The sequence below is a fragment of the Rhagoletis pomonella genome, unplaced genomic scaffold (genome assembly GCF_013731165.1).
Source record: "Rhagoletis pomonella isolate Grant_MI unplaced genomic scaffold, Rhpom_1.0 Rhpom_scaffold_00008, whole genome shotgun sequence".
NCBI lineage: Eukaryota > Metazoa > Arthropoda > Insecta > Diptera > Tephritidae > Rhagoletis > Rhagoletis pomonella.
The window spans coordinates 35,913,224-35,930,899 of record NW_023458562.1 but is presented as its reverse complement, the minus strand read 5'-3'; the positions used below and the strand labels follow the sequence as shown (position 1 = coordinate 35,930,899).

Here is a 17,676-nt window from a genome sequence, read left to right as displayed (position 1 = left end):
TTTTTTCCCCACAGGGTACATACACATGTCCATACATACATACATATGTGATAAGGTGAGCGCGTACGTATGTACACACGTAATTTATCACATGTAGTATGTGATAAGAGTCAAGAGCTGCGCCTTATTTCTATTGTCGCGATCACTGATCAGCATAGTGGGCGCTGTTGATGTTGCTGTTTTTCCTTTCTTGTTATTGTTATGTGATGATTTTTAATATGGATTATTGCGAAGCAAGATCTTGAATGTGTGTACGTTTTGGTGTTTGCTAAGGCCTTATTTCCAACATTTTCCCATATCCACAACGGTGTTGGCGCTACTTCTACATATGTATGTATGCAGCTCTGCGGCGGCTTATAGCTAATCTGTGAGGCACCCACCTACCTATCTACATTCATACGTACACACAGTACATTTTTATCAGAATAATGCCGAGCAGCGGTATGATTTGCTTTCTGTTTTTTTTTTGTTGCAAATTTTTGCCTCAGACTCAGACGCTCACTTACTTTGAGGTAGCCGTCTGTATTATTAGACAGACGTCAAGCATTTTACTCATTCGTCTAGCGCACTCCTCCGTGGCGAGACGTTCTCGTCCATTTTGTTGCCATATCCGTTCCACAGTGGTTCGGCGCGTTGAAGCGCGTAGTTTAATCAAAGTGCCTTTTAGTTATTCATCTCATATTTCTATGTGCATTCAGTGCAATCGCAGTGATCGTTTCGGGTGTAACTCGATCATTTAACGCGTATATTACAAAGCGTTTTAAATCGTATTAAGTGTGCGAAGATGCTAGTGACGCTTGTGGTGGTTGCTAAGCTTTGAAAAGGCTTCCGCCACCTTCTAAGTACCTTCCGTAAAATACGCGTGCCAGATGCTGGACTTCCTTGTCGGCGGTCATCGTTTTCGTGTTCGTTTCCTTGATGCATAGATTGGGTATCGACGATTTAGCGCGGCAGCAGTCGACTCAAGTGATCTCTTACAATTCAAAAAACCAGCCACATAATCACCCACTCTACAAAGCTTTGGAAGTGCGCAGACGTAATTGCGTTAATGGTAAATCTGTAAAGCGCGCAGTCTAGTTTTCTTTTTTTTTTGTTAGAGCGCAGCAAGTGCGGGTGGTGCGCGTGATTTAACGTAAACTTTTTTTGAAGTGATTTTTCGAATTGATCTTTGGAGCGATATTTTTTGCAAAAAAAAAGTGAAAAAATGGTTGAAGGTAAATATTATGAATACGAGGAAAGTCTAATTTTGGTTTTTGTAGTTGTGTTTTTTTTCATATTACAAAAATTATTGACTTTTATACTGTTCTAGTGAATTATTTCTCGAAAAATTTTGCAAGTCTACCGAGATAAAATATTTGTGAGAAAAAATTAAAAGTCTACACTTGAAAACAAAGTTAGTTTTGCATTTCGAAATCAAAAAGATTTAGTGAACTAATTATCGTAACGCTTTTTCGAAGGCACCTAGCTCATTGAAAAATATATGTGTGTACATTAGGTTGAATCACTCCGCATACAAAAAAAGGTACTGTTATCTCATCGGAATTATAAAATTTCTTATATTTCAAGAATTCCGCCAAAATATTTCTGAAAAATATAAACGGAATCAAAATAGTGCGATTTCAGAGTTATTTTCAAATCGGTTTAGCGCACGTAAATCTTTATGAGTATTTTTCCGAAATATTTTCACGGATGTCTTAAAATATGATACATTTTATAGTTTCAGTAGAAAAAACCGCAACTTTTTCTGGTGAGGCATCCTATTCTAAATACATACATACATGTCTATATAATTTCTCACCACTCCCAAAAATTTTGACTTTTGTTATTTTGAGCAAGACATTTTTTATTTTTTAGGTGTGATTTGGCGGGATTTTTCAGATTTTTTGGAAATTACCAAGATTTTCAGGGTCCTCGGTTTTTATCGCTGATGTTCAGGACTTTTGCAGAATTTTTTAAATTTTCAACGCCCTTCGAACGGTTTTTGGTAACTTTTTGGGACATATTGGTATGCTTTCGGGAACTTTTTAATTTTTTCGTGACTGGTAAGCATTTTTTTGCGATCTTGGGGACTTTTTCAAAGCTTTTTCGAGCTTCTTCGGAACTTTCTATTTCTGATAAATTTTTTAGGCAATTTCAGGATTTTGGAATTGTTTTAAGGTTTTTCGAAACTTAAAAAAATTTGTTCGATATTTTTCGGAACTCTGCGTAATTTTTATTTGCCTTCTTATAACTTAAAAAGTTTGACATTTGCTATTTTGAGCGATATATTTTAGGTGTGATTTGTCAGGATTTTACGGAATTATTCAGGAAGTTTTAATATTTTTCGCTGCCTCTGGGAGGGTTCTTGGGAAAGTTTTTGTTTTTTGTGAAATTTTGTTATGGTTTTGGGAATTTTGGTAAGTTTTTCAGGACCCGTCCCTATGGAGATCTTTTGGCATTTTTTCGGGACTTTGCTCAGCTTTTTCGGAACATTCTTTGCCTTTTGTTTTTGAAATTTTTCTAGATCGGTTTGGGGCTTATAAAGATTTTTTCGAGGCTCTTCATAATTTTTTCGGGAACTAGCGTATTCTTTTGGGAGTTTCGGATTGCTTCCGGTAGTTATAGGAATTATTTCAGGGTCTTTAAGAATTCGGACTGAACCGTCTAGGATTTTCGTGCCAGGGATTTTTCGTAACTTTCTAAGACTTTTTCCGAACCATCTGCAAATATTTTTGGGACTTTTCTAAATGATGCATTGTGGAACGATTTTACGTCATACGTTGTAGAATTCTTTTCGAAATACTTCGCCAACCAATCAGGATTTTCCCCCGACCCTTAAGGTATTCTCGAACATTTTTTAGTATTTTTTTTGAAATTTTTAGTATTTTTGTATTTTTCTGACCCTAAAGGGTTTCTTGGGATTTTTTTTTAAATTTTCCGGAACTTTTTCTGTACGGTTTGAGATATTTTCGGTATTCATAGTATTTTTTCGGTATTCTTCAGGCTTTTCTGTGTTTTTAAAAATTTTCTGGAACTTTCAAGATTTTTTTCTCAATATTTTTCAGGCCGCTCGGAATTTTTTTCGTGAGCTTACTCTTTCTTTCAGGAAATTTTAGGAATTTTTTCGCGACCCTTTGGGATTTATCGGGACTTTTGAGCGTATTTGGGAACGTTTTAAGACTTTGGGTATTTTTTGGAATTCTTTGGCGTCTTTTCCGGAACTTTCGTAAGTTTTTCAAAAATTTTTTCTCATTTTTACGCATTTGGGAATATTTCTCTTGCAATTAGACCATATTTGTTCGAGTTGTGTGACATGTGGCAACGTTTTGTGGAAACCAAATTCTGTTCAAGCCATTTTTTTTAATTATACGCAGAATAAATTGAGAATATTTGTACTCGAAACAAAATAAGAATTTCGAAGAAATCTAACAAGTTTACATAAGGCTCTTTAGTGCAAAAACTGATAGCATTTTCCCTTCTGAGCAACTTTAAATTAAATTAAATTGCTATATTTCTCTTGAAACGCTTCGAATATACATATTTATGTATGTATGTTTTTTTCCCAACTTACATTGCGAAATTCGCGCGAAACGCAAAGCCAGTTTGATAAAATATTCAAATATCAGAAAAATACGTATTCATTGTAGCAATTTTGTGCGAACTACTATACTATTTGTTTACTAACTAACGCACGCTAGATATTAGTTTTCCAGCAAAATTTAAACAAGTTTCTGTCAACCACATATTGCAGTTGTAGTGCGTGCAAAGTAAAAAAACAAAAATTATTATAAATATTCTCATTTTCATTGTTGGTGTTTCCGACAGGGTAGGAGTGTGATGCAATGTGGAACGATTTTCCGTCATCCCTTGACAAATTTGGTTTGGAGACAAACCGGTTTCGGCGTTGTGCCATCTTCAGTGTCAGAACGAAAAATGACACTGAAGATGGCAAAACGCCGAAACCGGTTTGTCTCCAAACCAAATTTGACAAGGGATGACCGAAAATCGTTCCACATTACATCACAATTATTATAAACTTAACTACAATATTTGAAAAGAAAAAGAAAAAAAACTGTGCAATCCCCGAAAATGAAAACATTTTAAGCTAAAAAAAGAATTAGTATTAAACTAATAACTTTAGTCAAATTGAGGGCGAATGCAAATATTGTTTTAGATATTATTCTCAGAATCAGCTGTTGGCCGGTTGCTCAGCTCAGCATCATGAGCTGTGGACGTACATACATACATACTATGTAAATACATATGTATGTGTGCATGTAAAATAGAGGGCTGCATGAATTCATTCAAACTTCTAGCAAAAGAGAGTACAGTAGATTTTAATATTTTACTTCACATACAAAACACTCAGCGTTTGGAATTTTGTAAGTTATGAATATACATTTTGTTTTATATTTTCTACCTTCAAATGGAAGAATGTGAATGAATGAATGGAAAACATTAAAATCATTCAAACTCATTTCGGTAAAAGTTTTTTTCTACAAACAAGTTTTTTCGTATGTAATAGGAGCGCAGCAATACATACATACATACATTGTTTGTTTGTACATATGTTCATAGAAAAAATATTTTTGGATATTCATACAAAAAATTGTCATTTATTTCAATTCAATTTATTTTCACTTTGTTTGAATATTGTGATGTTGACACAAATATCAGAACAGCTATTCACTCAAATTCAAAAAAATTTCAAGCCAAAATCATTCATTCGTTTTGTATATGAATAATTCAAAAGCCGTTTTGAATGCATTCATGCAGCCCTCTAATGTAAAAGTAACAGATATGCCGTTTGGCCAAGGCAATGACTACTAAACTAGTATAAATAAACATATGTATGTATGTAAATAAATAGTATTATACTATATCTAGTAGTATCTGCGTTCATTCATACTATTCATAGGCTTTTAATTATGTTGATATGTAGGTATGTTTTAGCTGCATCATATACGTATGTAGGTACATACTTTTATAGCCACACGATATAAAAAAAAATTGTAAAAATTAGTGATAATTTATTGACAAGCAATTACGCTCAAAGCGCAAGAATATGCAAATATTTACATATAAACTTGTAGTAGATATAATCAATTAATTACATATGTGCATTTGCTTGCACCTATTTAAATTAAATATTCTTATTTAATTAGCTCGAAGAGTTAAGTTTTAGAAATATTTACGCTATAATTAAATAAATTGTACTTGCTAGTTGATATCTCTATTACTGACTTTCAACATCGCCCAACTGGTGAGATGCATTTCAAGTGTGGACAATTATCGGCAAGCGGTCATAAATTAAATTGTCCATATATTTTAGTTACACTTGTTACAGATTACATATTACAAAGTTGTGTGGAATAGTGAGGTGTAGAAACACACTTTAAACGATTCTTAGGCTCGATCTTATGCTTTAAGCAAGGGTAGAGACTGCAAGAGAAAGTTCAACCTAGTTCGATTTATAAATGTGAAAGCTTGTGTGAGTGTGTGAAAATTTTTAAATGAAATTCGGCCATAGGCTATAATCTGGATTAACATATAGGATATTTTTTGACGAGAGTTGCCACTTTCAAACGAAAGGGGTTCCAAAGCGATTTATTTAGAAGATATTCCGTAAGAGGGTTGCCACCTGTTCAAAATTTTAAAATCAATTTACTTAATCAGTTAAACGAAATATTTTAATATGGGTAGGTTTTAAGAATGCTTTATTTCAAACATATTTTAAAGGGAACCGCCACCTGTTTGGAAATGCATAATCAATTGAATTAACAAGTTAAATAAAATAATTTATTTTGGAACGAATTTCCGTCATCCCTTGTCAAGTTTGGTTTGCAGACAAACCGGTTTCGGCGTTGTGCCATCTTCAGTGTACGTTTTCGTTCGTTAAAAAATTTTAAAATGGGTAAAGGTTTTCTGAACGCGATATTAAACACGAAACTATTTTTGACGAGGGTTGCCACCAGGTTAGAAGCTTAATTGACAAGTTATCTACTAATATTATAAATGTGAAAGTTTGTGAGTGAGTGTGTGAGCATGTTTGTTGTTTTTTTTGTATGAAATTCGGCATACAGATAGCTTATGACCAGGACTAACATATACCATACTTTTGAAGAGGGATATCACCGGCTTAAAAAGTTAATTTCAATTTAAACTATAAGTTTAATGAAAATTTACGGTATGGATGGCAAACCAACGAGATTACAGAAAACTTTATTTTCAAAACATTTTTTAACAGCGTTGCCACCCGTGGAAAGGTTTAAATGAAGAATTACAATATGGGTGACAAACAAAATAGGTTTAAGAAAGCTTTCTTTTGAAAAGAGTCGCCACCTGTTTAAAAGTTAAGTTCCATTTTTTAATAATTCAAAAGCCCAAATAAAAAAGTTTTTTCGAAGATATTTTTAAAAAGGGATTGCTATCTAGTTAAAAGTCTAATTAAATTTAATCAATAATTTAAATGAAATTTTACACTATGCATATTAAACAGCAGTTGTTTAAGAAAGCTTAATTTGGAAAATATTTTTGAAAGGGGTTGCCACATGTTTAACAGTATAATTAAATTGAATCAGTTAGATTACTGAAATATTACAATATGGATGTCAAACGAAACCAGTTTAGGAAACCTTTATTTTCAAAATATTTTGAAAGGACTACCACCTTCTTAAAAGTTTTATTAAATTGAATGAAATATTGCAATATGTATGTCAAACGAAAGATGCTTAGAAAGCAGTTTTGAAGAGTGTAACACCAGCTCGAAAATTAAATTGAATTTAGGTGAACATTTGCAAAATTTAATAGCTTTCATCTTTACAGCAAAGACTTTCCGCCCTTCCAAATCAATTTATTCTGTTTAAACTAAATGAAATTTAACAAACAGATAGATATTTGGTATTAAATAGAAATAAAATAATGTTAATAGTTTATATTTGTATGTGTAGTATAAAGACAAGCTACGAGCTGTAAGTTGTTTGATTTTACACTGCAATTACCAATTTAGTTGAAGTTTGACTTATTAAATATATCCTGGAACCCTGAGACAATAAGCAGCATTTTTTTTTTAATAAAATGTATTATTTTCAGTGTTATAATTTATTCAGCCCTCTACTGAGTTTTGCCCGAACAAAACTTCACCGGAAAATTTTTCATACGCCCATAGTAAATACATGGAAATCAAAAGTGAAAAGTGAACCCGTTCGGGGAAAATGAAACTCATGATAAGGCTGATTTTCTTTTTTGCTAAATGTGAAATCATAACGTTAAACTGAACTTAACGCGGGCGGAGCAGCAAGTATTTCAATGTTAAGGCTTAACTTAGTATACATAATTATTGAATTTTGTAAAACTTAAGAAATCTTCATGTTGCTTAAGTGTTTCCAAATTTACTAAATGTTTTTTTATTTTTTTATTTTTAATTTCTAATCTTTCTTCAAACTCTTCGATTTTCAGTTCAAGCCCGCACCGTACTCTGGTATCTGGCATTTCTCGGATTTGCCGTGAACTACATGATTCGCATCAACTTGAATATAACCATTGTGGAAATGATTGCCACCAAAGCGAAGCTAATGTCAATACAAGCAACTCCAGCTTCACCGTTGGCAAATTTTACGCAAGATATTTTAGTCAATAATAGTTATGTACAATCAACCAACAACAGTATTAATGCAAATTTCAGTAGCCACAGTGTAGCTGTAATCGCGAATAATCAAAGTGCGGTGATACGATTGGCAAAGCAGCAGCGTTATTCGTGGGAGAGGCAGTTGCTCGATGCACTTGGGGTAAGTTGTTGCAAGAAGCGCGTTATTCGCTAACATATGTATATACTAGATTTGGATTATGGACGAAGCTAACCAGGGTACTTTCAACGTGCACTTTGATATTGATAGTCTTGCTGATTTATACCCAGTTTGGGAGATAGAATCCGACAAGAACGATGTGAAAAAGGATTATTTCATTCAAATATCTTATTCCAAAAGTCGGAGTTTTCTAGTTCTACGAACAAAGTTGAAGCACTCGAAATATATACATTAGTGTGCATCACCAAGAAAATGTGGGGGAATTAAGAAATTTTTTATATTTTAATGGCCTTATTCATAAAAAATAAAGTAGATTTAAAGAGCTCTATAAAGTGACATTTTCATACAAAATTTCGATTTATAAAGCAGTTAAAGTGTTCTTTATTTTTTATGAATTTGGGTATAAGAATTCTGCCAAAATATTTCGGAAAAATGTTCGTCTTGCTTTACGTCTATGTTGCCCGACTAATTTTTGAAGCGTTCCTCTGCAGACGAATCGTTCGCGCGGCCTATCGTTAGATAGAGATAAAAAGCCTGTAAGATTTACGTGAGCTAGACCTCCAAAAAGCTTATTATTTTGATTCCGCTGATAAAATTTGTACGCAGACCTTTTAAGCTTAATTTCTTCTATTATCAAAGGTGAATTTTTGGAAAAAATATTTTGAAAAACTGAGTCTTAAAATAGAAATTAAAATTTTATATGGAAAAACACTATCGTTTTTGTTTTTATGATTAGAGAGTAATGCGTCCTAATATACATACATATATATATTGAAGCTGCTTAATTTACATACATGTATTCGATCGAATTGCGAACAATCAAACCGATAACGTCGGGTTATAATTGGAATAATAAGTTTTCTGCAAAAAAAGTATTGACGTTTGTTTTGACTATTTCGGACAAATTGGTCAACATATTTTAAGTGGCGCGATTTTATCAAAATTTTTTATTCTACGTAACAAAAAAATACTACGTATGCACATTAGGGTGGTCCAAAAACAGTAAAGTCGGAATTGTAATGCTCTCACCCCCTCGGATTGTTCTATATCAAAAAAAGTATACCACTATTGCTTTTTATTTTGAAATCAAAAAATATTTAGAGGTCGCTCAAAGCGCTCAAAGTTTTCTATGTATATTGTATGGGGAAAAAACAACTTTTCGTAGAAATGCTACAGAATTCAATATTTTTCGATCGGAAAACTCGGGTTCTCTTCAGGAGACTTTCGATAATAATACCCAATTGTTTATTTAACCATTTTTGAATAGTAATGATTTTTCGTTGGTCCCCCCATTACATTTTTCGGGGGCTTTGTGGGTTTTTGGCGGACCTATAAATTATAGTTACGATGAAAAAATTTTCAAATAAACAATTGGGTATTATTAATGGGAATCTCCTGCAGATTCCTGATTTTTGAGAATTCTATACCATTTCTACAAAAAGTTGTTCTTCCCCATATAAAATACATGGAAATTTGAAAAAAAAATAGGGGTCTATTTTTCGGTATAGAACAATCCTAGTTGGTGAGAGCATAAAAATTCTGACTTTACTTTTTCCACATGCCTTTTTGGACCAGCCTAATGTACACACATATACAGTTTGAGTAGCATCGACTACTGATTGTTATTCCACTTCTGAAAATCGTACTCAGCAACTTAATTATTTTGTTATCAATAGAAAGGTATAAACTTTAAAAAGATAAACTCTTGATTTTAAATTTTATTGTCAAAACACACGCAAGAATAGTGTCATACACAAAATAATTGGTTAATAAAAACACTTAAAGCGATAACAAACTCAAGAAGTGTAATACAAATTTTCAACCGTTTTGCGCGACAACAATCTTTAAGGCGCAACTTACGTGCGCAAAATTCTGAGCAAGTGAGAAAAATTTTAGATTTTTGCAATAAGAAGCGATTAACCTTAACCTCGGAAACTTGCCAGATAGGCAGAGAGGAAAGGCTGCTGTTCACCAGCAGTGTGAGTTATATGTGGTGGCAAATGAAATACATATCGCTGCATAAAGGTGCCAAGTCCATTTCTTTTCAAAATTTGGTTTTATACGCAGAATGACAAATAATGCGAAACTACATTGATTTTTCGTTCCTCCTGAGCTATTAACAAAAAAATATACATATCTATTTAGCACCTTTTCAGTACACTTGAATGTATATATATATTATATGTTTTATAATATGTAGTACATTAGGGTGGTAAAAAATAAATAAAAAATTCCGAGACCTTCCAAAATTTTTCCTCTTGCCGAAAGAGGTGCTGGCACCAAACTTTACGTTTCTAAGTATAAATTTAGAGGATGCTCATGAAATGTTTATATTTTAAATACAAACATATAATAACCAAACAATTGGTTAAGCAACGTAAGAACAATTCAAAGTTGTCCTGGCACCAGTAGCTTTTTTTAAAAAAATCCCCAATATTTTTGTTAGTGTCAAAGCGGTTCAGTAACGCATTTCAAGGTCGTTGAGCACCCTGTATGGGTTACAGTAGAAAATTAAAAGTTGGTATAGATATTACAAGTACCAAAAGGAAAAAACTAAGAGGGACCCATTTTTTACGATGAAACTTTTTTCCCAATACAAAACTTGGGCCACCTGGATCTAAACAGCGATCACATAAAAAAAAATTTAGGACGATTTTTTTGCATAAATCAATTTGTAGGACTTACCTCCAATTAATGGATTGTTTTTTTCTTCATGATTATATACACAAACTAAAAAACTACTGTTATACCTGTTTTTGTATTAAAAGCGTTGAATCTGCATTTATATTTTTGGATCTGATTTTTGAGTTAGCTCACTTTAGATCTACATATGTATGTAGGTGTAAGCGTCAACCAAAAAAAAAGGAAAAAAAAAATAAAATCCACCTAGACTAAATTATATGAAGCTTCGTATTTCGACTTTCATATATTAAAATATTATACTAATCGGTCCGTTACATAGCCAGATATAAACGATTTGCTAACTAATTTTTCTAAAACTACATTATTTGTAGAAAACATACTCTCCAAAAAGCTTCTTAATTAATGTAGAAATTAATAAAGAGATACAAATATTTGTAATAGTTTAGAACAAACTGCGTTTTTTAAGTCCTACCATTATGTAGAAAGTTGTGACTAATGGTCTAAAATAAAGTCAAAGGTTTTACTTTTTTCAAGCGTTCGGACGCAAAATATACTTCTATGGTAAGAAAAAGAGTGGTACATTCACTTTAATTACTAAAATTTTAGTATAAATGCTAGTTTTGGTTACTCTCTCTACTTGCATACGAATTTACTCGGGAAAAGTGAAGGATAACGGATTGTAAGGACATTACCACTGACCATATACACTCAGACAACAGTCAATTTTGAAGTAACTATAATAAAAGAAATGGGTGTGGTCAGTACGCTTTTCTCAAAATTCGTAATCGATACAAAAAACTCAGGTTTTTCGAAATTGGTAGCCGGCACAAAAACCCGATTTAATTTTGGAAATCACCGTGAAGTAATCCTTGTTGGAGTGATGCTTCAACAAATTACGATCACTGCTTGCATATTTCTACATTTGTCCAATTGTGCGTCAGTGCTATCAGCAGCTATGCTCTAATTGTCAACAGTTTTAAATTAATTTAAAATATTTATTTATTTTTTAATTGAGAGATAGAACATTTTCTTATTTTGTTTAAAATATTTTTCTCAACAATATTTCTTCAATATTTTTTCTTATTCTTTGTGGAATTTTTTCCACCTTAAGTGTTATATTGACTTTACTATACAAGTAATTTTTCATACATATAACCGTTATTTACTGTCTTCTTCAGAGCTATATAGGAAACACCTTTTATAAATAAACATCTGCATTGAATACGAAATGTACAAAATTTATACAGCTGTGCTGTTGTAAACCGTTTTCATTGATCATTCGATTGTTATTCTTCTTGAATCGAACAGCAAGCAGGCGTCAGATGTCTAATTAATTCTTGCATATACATACATGTATAGCCTATTATTTATTAAAGCACAGAAAATATTTAGATGCTACTCATTAGTTGCTATTATGTGTGACTTATAGCTAATGAAATTTTCTAGAATAATATGCTGTGCTGTGGGAATGAAAAGCGCGGGAATATGTGTTTCGTTTATTAATTTTTGGAGACCTTATTCTCTAGGCCCCTTGCGGTTAGACGACCCTTTGGAAGCCTTCAGGACAATAACGAGCTAAATTTACATAAAAAATAAGAAACATTAAATAAACGAAAAGGAAATAGCCAAATAATGTTAAAATGTCGCTTCCCGGATACCTCTCCGCCTCTGGGAATAACGGTGGACTTACCGCAGGATGAGACTCGCCTGCAGTCGACCGTTGTTTCACCGTTGTTTCTGACTCAGCCTTAACTCATCACATTATGCTACCATTGGTAAGGTTTCGAACGGGTCTGCACGACCCCCTATCTGCAAGCGCGGGCAGTTTCGAGCCTTGAAACAACCCGCTGCAAAGGTATTGGGTAAAATGACTGTCTCGCCGACCGCTGATGGATATAAATAACTGAGGGAAGTGCATAGCTGGCGTGTGGGGCGCAACTAAGGATTAAATGGTCTATACGTCGAGGGCAGCCGTGATCATTCGCATGAGGGAAGCTCCAATATCACTCACAACACCCGAGAAGATGACTTTAAGCCCTACCCACTGGCATGACCCATAAAACGAAAATACAGAAATCAGTGACACCCCAGAGGGGCAGGCATTATGATGCACACTCATGCAGTTCGAGGTGTGATTAGGAAGTCTGTCCCAATAGGACCGTAGGACTCCATATAGAATTTTAAAAGGTTCGAGAATACAACAGAGATGCAAGAGAAAAAGGAGCTAAAAGAATGGGCCAATGGAACCATGCCTGCTAGTCGAATGAAACATTGCCTCGAAGCCTCCATTTGCGAGAGATCTCTAAATGCACCAGTCTCTCCTCTGTAAACTATCACGGAACACTGCAGGCCAGTTACAATGCAGTCATACCAACCGCTTTGGTAAAATGAAGGGACAAACGATTTGGTCGCTCAAAAATTCCTTGTATCTGCAAATCGGTATCTAACTAGCATGCAAAAATTCGTTACGCGTCACATTTTTCATTTTGAGAATTTGGCGACTTGCTGGCCAGTTAAATTCAAGTTTTCATACTACACGACACCGACTTCCGCTTTGGTCGCTTCCTCTATCGAATACCATGTGCACCGATTCCCAGATCACAGAAGTCGGTTTCAAGCTGGTGCTAAGGAAACCGCGCTGTTATGTTTACGAGGCAGATGAATAGGTTTGGTTTGGCGCATCTCTTCTTGCACGAATAACTTCCGTGAAGCGAATATACTACTTAGATCTTACCTAAAACCTACTTCGTCTAACTGGCAAACAAAAGAGGGTTAACAGAGCCATCTTGTGGGATAGCTTGTCAAAACTGGCCCGGACACGATAGAGATAGGTCCAGCGGCATCAATAGCCCGGAACGCTCGTAGCTTAGGATGGTTGTAGAAATCACTTTTTCTGCAACTATTCGGGAGATGACGGGACCCATAAACCAGTTGTGGTCTATGCGAATGATCCCTTAGAAACTCAGTTAAGCTAACCTAATCTAACTTTACACTTTAAAATGCAATTTACACTGAGTTCTAAACTGCAAAGATGTGAATGATTTCACTTTAAAATACATATAAATCATAATACGTGACAAACAAATTTTGAAGATCATGCATCTCTTGGTAAACATCAATAATTTTTTATAATCGTATTCAGATTAGATATCTGCATACAAACATATGTACGTAGTCACTTTTACGAATATTTCAGTTGATTAGGTTGCCTGCGTGGTTAAAATACTTAAAAGCTCAAACAAAGCAGACGCACATTGTAGATTTGTTTTATTGTCTTATTTTTGTGTTGGATAAATTTTAAGAAATGAGGGTTCTTTGACGGAAACATCTAGATCCATTGAATTTTGTTAGACCTGCACTGCTGACCGCTTGGAAGAATCCATAAAGCAATGAGAACAAAAAAAAAACCTTTTTTGATGCCCTGATTCCGCGCTCTTAAACTAATAAGTAATTGTGATCGAATCAATTGGGTTTTCCATCACAAGACCAGCTTAAAATGGCTTTCTCGAAAGCAACCCCTTTTGGTCTCAAGCAAAATTGTGTACGCCTCCCTTTTCAGATGTGAAAAATCTATTCATTTCGTCGAAATTTTATTCTTAAGTTCATATCCTTACTAATGCCATTTTTTCTCCTCTACTTTCTTTACAGATCACATACGACGGTGATGGCTTCGATTGGAATGAGTACCAGCAGGGTCTAGTGCTAGGCTCATTTTACTGGGCACATTGGGTTACCCAAATTCCTGGTGGTGTCTTGGCCAAGAGATATGGCACAAAATTGGTGTTCGGCTTGTCGAATGCGGTCGGCTGTTGGATATGTTTCGCCATACCGCTGGCGTCCTATTGGAACTATCAGGTGTTGATATGGCTGCGCATACTACAAGGTCTTGTTACGGTGAGTGAAACACTTTTCTCTCTCTGCCCCTCCCTCAATATCTATATTTTTCTACTTTCAAATCTCCATACACAGGGCCTGTCGTGGCCAGCTATGCATCACATGACCGCCAAGTGGATACCACCAAATGAGCGTAGTAAATTTGTTACCGCATACATGGGCAGCTCCGTAGGTGTGGCTGCATTCTATCCTATTTTCGGTTACATAATGCATTGGACATCGTGGGAATGGGTTTATCACACGTGCGGCATAATCGGCACAATGTGGTGGCTATGTTGGTTGTATTATGTGTACAACACACCAGCGGAGCATCCACGTATTAACAGCTCTGAACAGCGTTATATCGAAAAGTCTTTGGGCGCTTCGGTGAATAATGCGAATCTTGGTCCGACACCTTGGCGTCGCATACTCACCTCACGTGCTGTTTGGATGAATGTGATCGCACAGTGGGGCGGCATTTGGGGCCTCTTCACAATGATGACACAAGCGCCGACATATTTCCGCGTCGTGCATCATTGGAACATTCGAGCGGTGAGTGACGACGAAGCCCTCTACTACTCAATATATTTGTATTCATTTATTTTTGTTTCCCTCTCTAGACTGGCATTCTCTCAGGCTTGCCGCATTTAATGCGTATGCTCTTCGCTTTGGCTTTCTCAACGTTCGCTGACTTCTTATTGCGTACGGATAAAATTAAGCGCACGAACTTGCGAAAATTGGCAACAGCGATTTGTAAGTGCGAGGTTGCATGATTGCCCACAATCCTTGAATGTACTCACTTTAGATATTTTTTAGGTTGCATTCTGAATGGCACGATGGTGCTGTGCCTCGCCATGTTCGGTTACAATGCTCTGGCGGCGATAGTTTTCCTCACTTTGGCTCTGATGTTCCATGGTGCCGTCTCATCTGGACCGCTGGCGTCTATTGTCGATATGTCACCTAACTATGCGGGTATAGTTTTGGGCATTAGTGGCATGATTGGTGTGCTGCCTGGTTTCGTATCATCCTATATTGTGGGCATAATGACGCTGGGAAATGTAAGATTTTTCTGGGAAAAACAAAAACGATTTGCAGAAATTCTTATACTTGGCTTCTCCTTCTTGTAGCAAACATTTGAAGCTTGGAAGAATGTGTTCCTGCTCTGTGCGGGCATGTTGATTATTTGTGGTATACTCTATGTGCTATTTTCCGACTCGACGATACAAGACTGGAATTCGCCGACACGTGCTTTGGTTATCGATCCGAAAGAGTTGGAATTCTTACACGCCAAGGTCACAAATCAGGATGAAAAATGTGATAAGAATGCAGAGAGGAGTTCCGCTTGCAAAAATGAAAGTTAAACGAATTTCATGGTGCATATTTTTGCACGTTTTTGCCGAAATTAGCTAAACGATGAAATTGTATTATAGACGGTATTATTAAGTTTGATTAAAATAATTATTTTAAGTATTGAATGCGCAGTAAGTTTATCATTAAACGAGTCTGATCATTAAAAATGTAAGTTTTAAGAAAAGTACAAAAAATTTAGATTTGCTTGCCATTTATTTCCACAAAAGCATTTTTAACTGGTTGGCGTATTTATTAATTAGAAATAAGAAATGTCCAAACATTAAGCCTATAATTCAGTTGAACGTCCCACCACAGGATCAATGTTAGTGCAGACTCTCACTTATTTGTGTGATGATGGTGTTCAAATGATATGGTTTTGCTAAGGCTGAGAAAGGAAAATGCTCCCATATTTTTACCAATGTCAACATTCCACATCTCGGGAGGATGATCAGAGTGGCCAGTGACATGATGAATACGATGATGTACTCAAGTACCACAGGTACTAACTTGTTAGCGTTAGTGATAGCAACGCTCCCTTCTTCTTATGTACTCGGGTGCGAAGTTTGTGTTGTGCGGTTGTGCAATGAATTGTCGACAGCAGAAGCGCACACCTTCCCTGTGGTCCGATGAAGTGTTGTGGTCAATACATAGTAAGATCGATATTGTCCTTACATTTCGTCGAGGGGGAAGAGAGAGACTTCACTGTTTGCTTTCCTCATTACCTTTTTGGGATCCCTAGTGCGGGATTGCTTTAAATCAGCTTGTTGTATAAGCAAAGAAGCAGCTCTGAAAAGAGTTCACTCGGAGGCCACAAAAGGCCCATGCGATGCCCAGCGGGTATCCTTATGCCTATCCCTATATGTCCTTTAGCAATTTTGATGCTTTAGCGAATCGGAGCAATACTTGCGGTGGAGCTCTCCCTCAGATATCTCCGCTCTCGAAGAAGTGGTCCCTAAGAAATTTGAGACGTTTTCCTCGGAGTGCGGGACACTCCAAGAGGAGGTTCTGGGCGGATTATATCTCCTCGTCATCTCCGCAGCTTCTGTAGAAATCGTTATACGAGGTTTCGAGCCTGGCGGACATGTTTACAATGGTCCAGTGCTCCGTTAGCATTCCTGTGAGAAGTCTAAAGTTTGGTCTTGAAGGCCTTAATAAGCTGCGTTTTCTTAGTTCGTCGTGCTGTGGCCAGACCGAGCGGAAAAACATGCAGGCGTACAGATTTTTCCACCTACTCTTGGTGGCTGCCCTGGTCACTCTCTCAACTGCTGAAGCCAGCAATCGAAGGAGAGGTTTTACGACCTGAGTCGCTTCCCCACGTCGTATCTCAGATCCCTTTCTGGCACATTCGTTCGCTTCCTCATTTTTCGGGACAGCACTATGTCCCGCGACCTAGTACGATTGATTATGTGTTGCGGTAGAGTTTGTAGGGATCTTCGGCAATCCTTGACGCATATCGAGTTATTCGTTGCCGTCCCTAAGGCTTTGATGGCAGCTTGACTGTTAGCAATGAAGGCAAGTTTAGATTGGTCTTGCTCACTAGCTTTGCCGCCATGTCGATTGCTTTTATCTCAGCTTAGAAAACACTCTGTCGAAGATGGTGGCGTGACCCTTGCAAGTTGTTCGCAGCCTTTTAGACGCGCTGAGTCGATGGGCGCTTTTAGCTGCGGTACTTTTAGCGTATAGGATCTGATAGCCCAAGCTACTTTATTTTCAGTAATAATTTTGTCAACTGGACTGCCTTGCCTGTGGGTACTAGGGGGTTCTGTCACAGGAGTGACTGTATCCCCTACGTCCATCCGGTGTTCAACTAGTGTTTCAAGACTGCATTCGGTGTACCCTAATCCTGGCTATTCCAGGAAACCGGAGGGATCAGGGCTTTTCGAAAGGCACCTTCTTAATCGCGCGGCTTTAGTGGTCGTTTCGAGATCCCCACAAAATTTGCAGCAGGATGCCTTCCTCGCCTTTTTTTTTTATCTCTTTCTTGAACACATTGAAGTCGTCCCAGTCCTTCGCGCCCTTAGTAAAT

At 36.1% G+C, this 17,676-nt stretch overlaps 1 protein-coding gene across 1 annotated transcript; it reads left to right on the top strand.

Moving 5' to 3' along the window:
* The first annotated feature begins 585 nt into the window (after nt 1-585).
* On the top strand, nt 586-15,834 carry LOC118745176 (sialin). The gene is made up of 7 exons (XM_036478700.1): nt 586-1,214; nt 7,438-7,766; nt 14,076-14,321; nt 14,397-14,852; nt 14,921-15,053; nt 15,117-15,358; nt 15,428-15,834. Exons 1-7 carry the CDS (start codon nt 1,205-1,207, stop codon nt 15,659-15,661), a joined length of 1,650 nt encoding a protein of 549 aa, XP_036334593.1. The 5' UTR covers nt 586-1,204; the 3' UTR covers nt 15,662-15,834.
* Nucleotides 15,835-17,676: the final 1,842 nt, after the last annotated feature.

Coding starts and splice junctions, on each gene's coding strand:
- LOC118745176 (XM_036478700.1), top strand. Junction 7,767..14,075: donor AGTTGCTCGATGCACTTGGG/GTAAGTTGTTGC, acceptor CTTTCTTTACAG/ATCACATACGACGGTGATGG. Junction 15,359..15,427: donor GCATAATGACGCTGGGAAAT/GTAAGATTTTTC, acceptor TCCTTCTTGTAG/CAAACATTTGAAGCTTGGAA.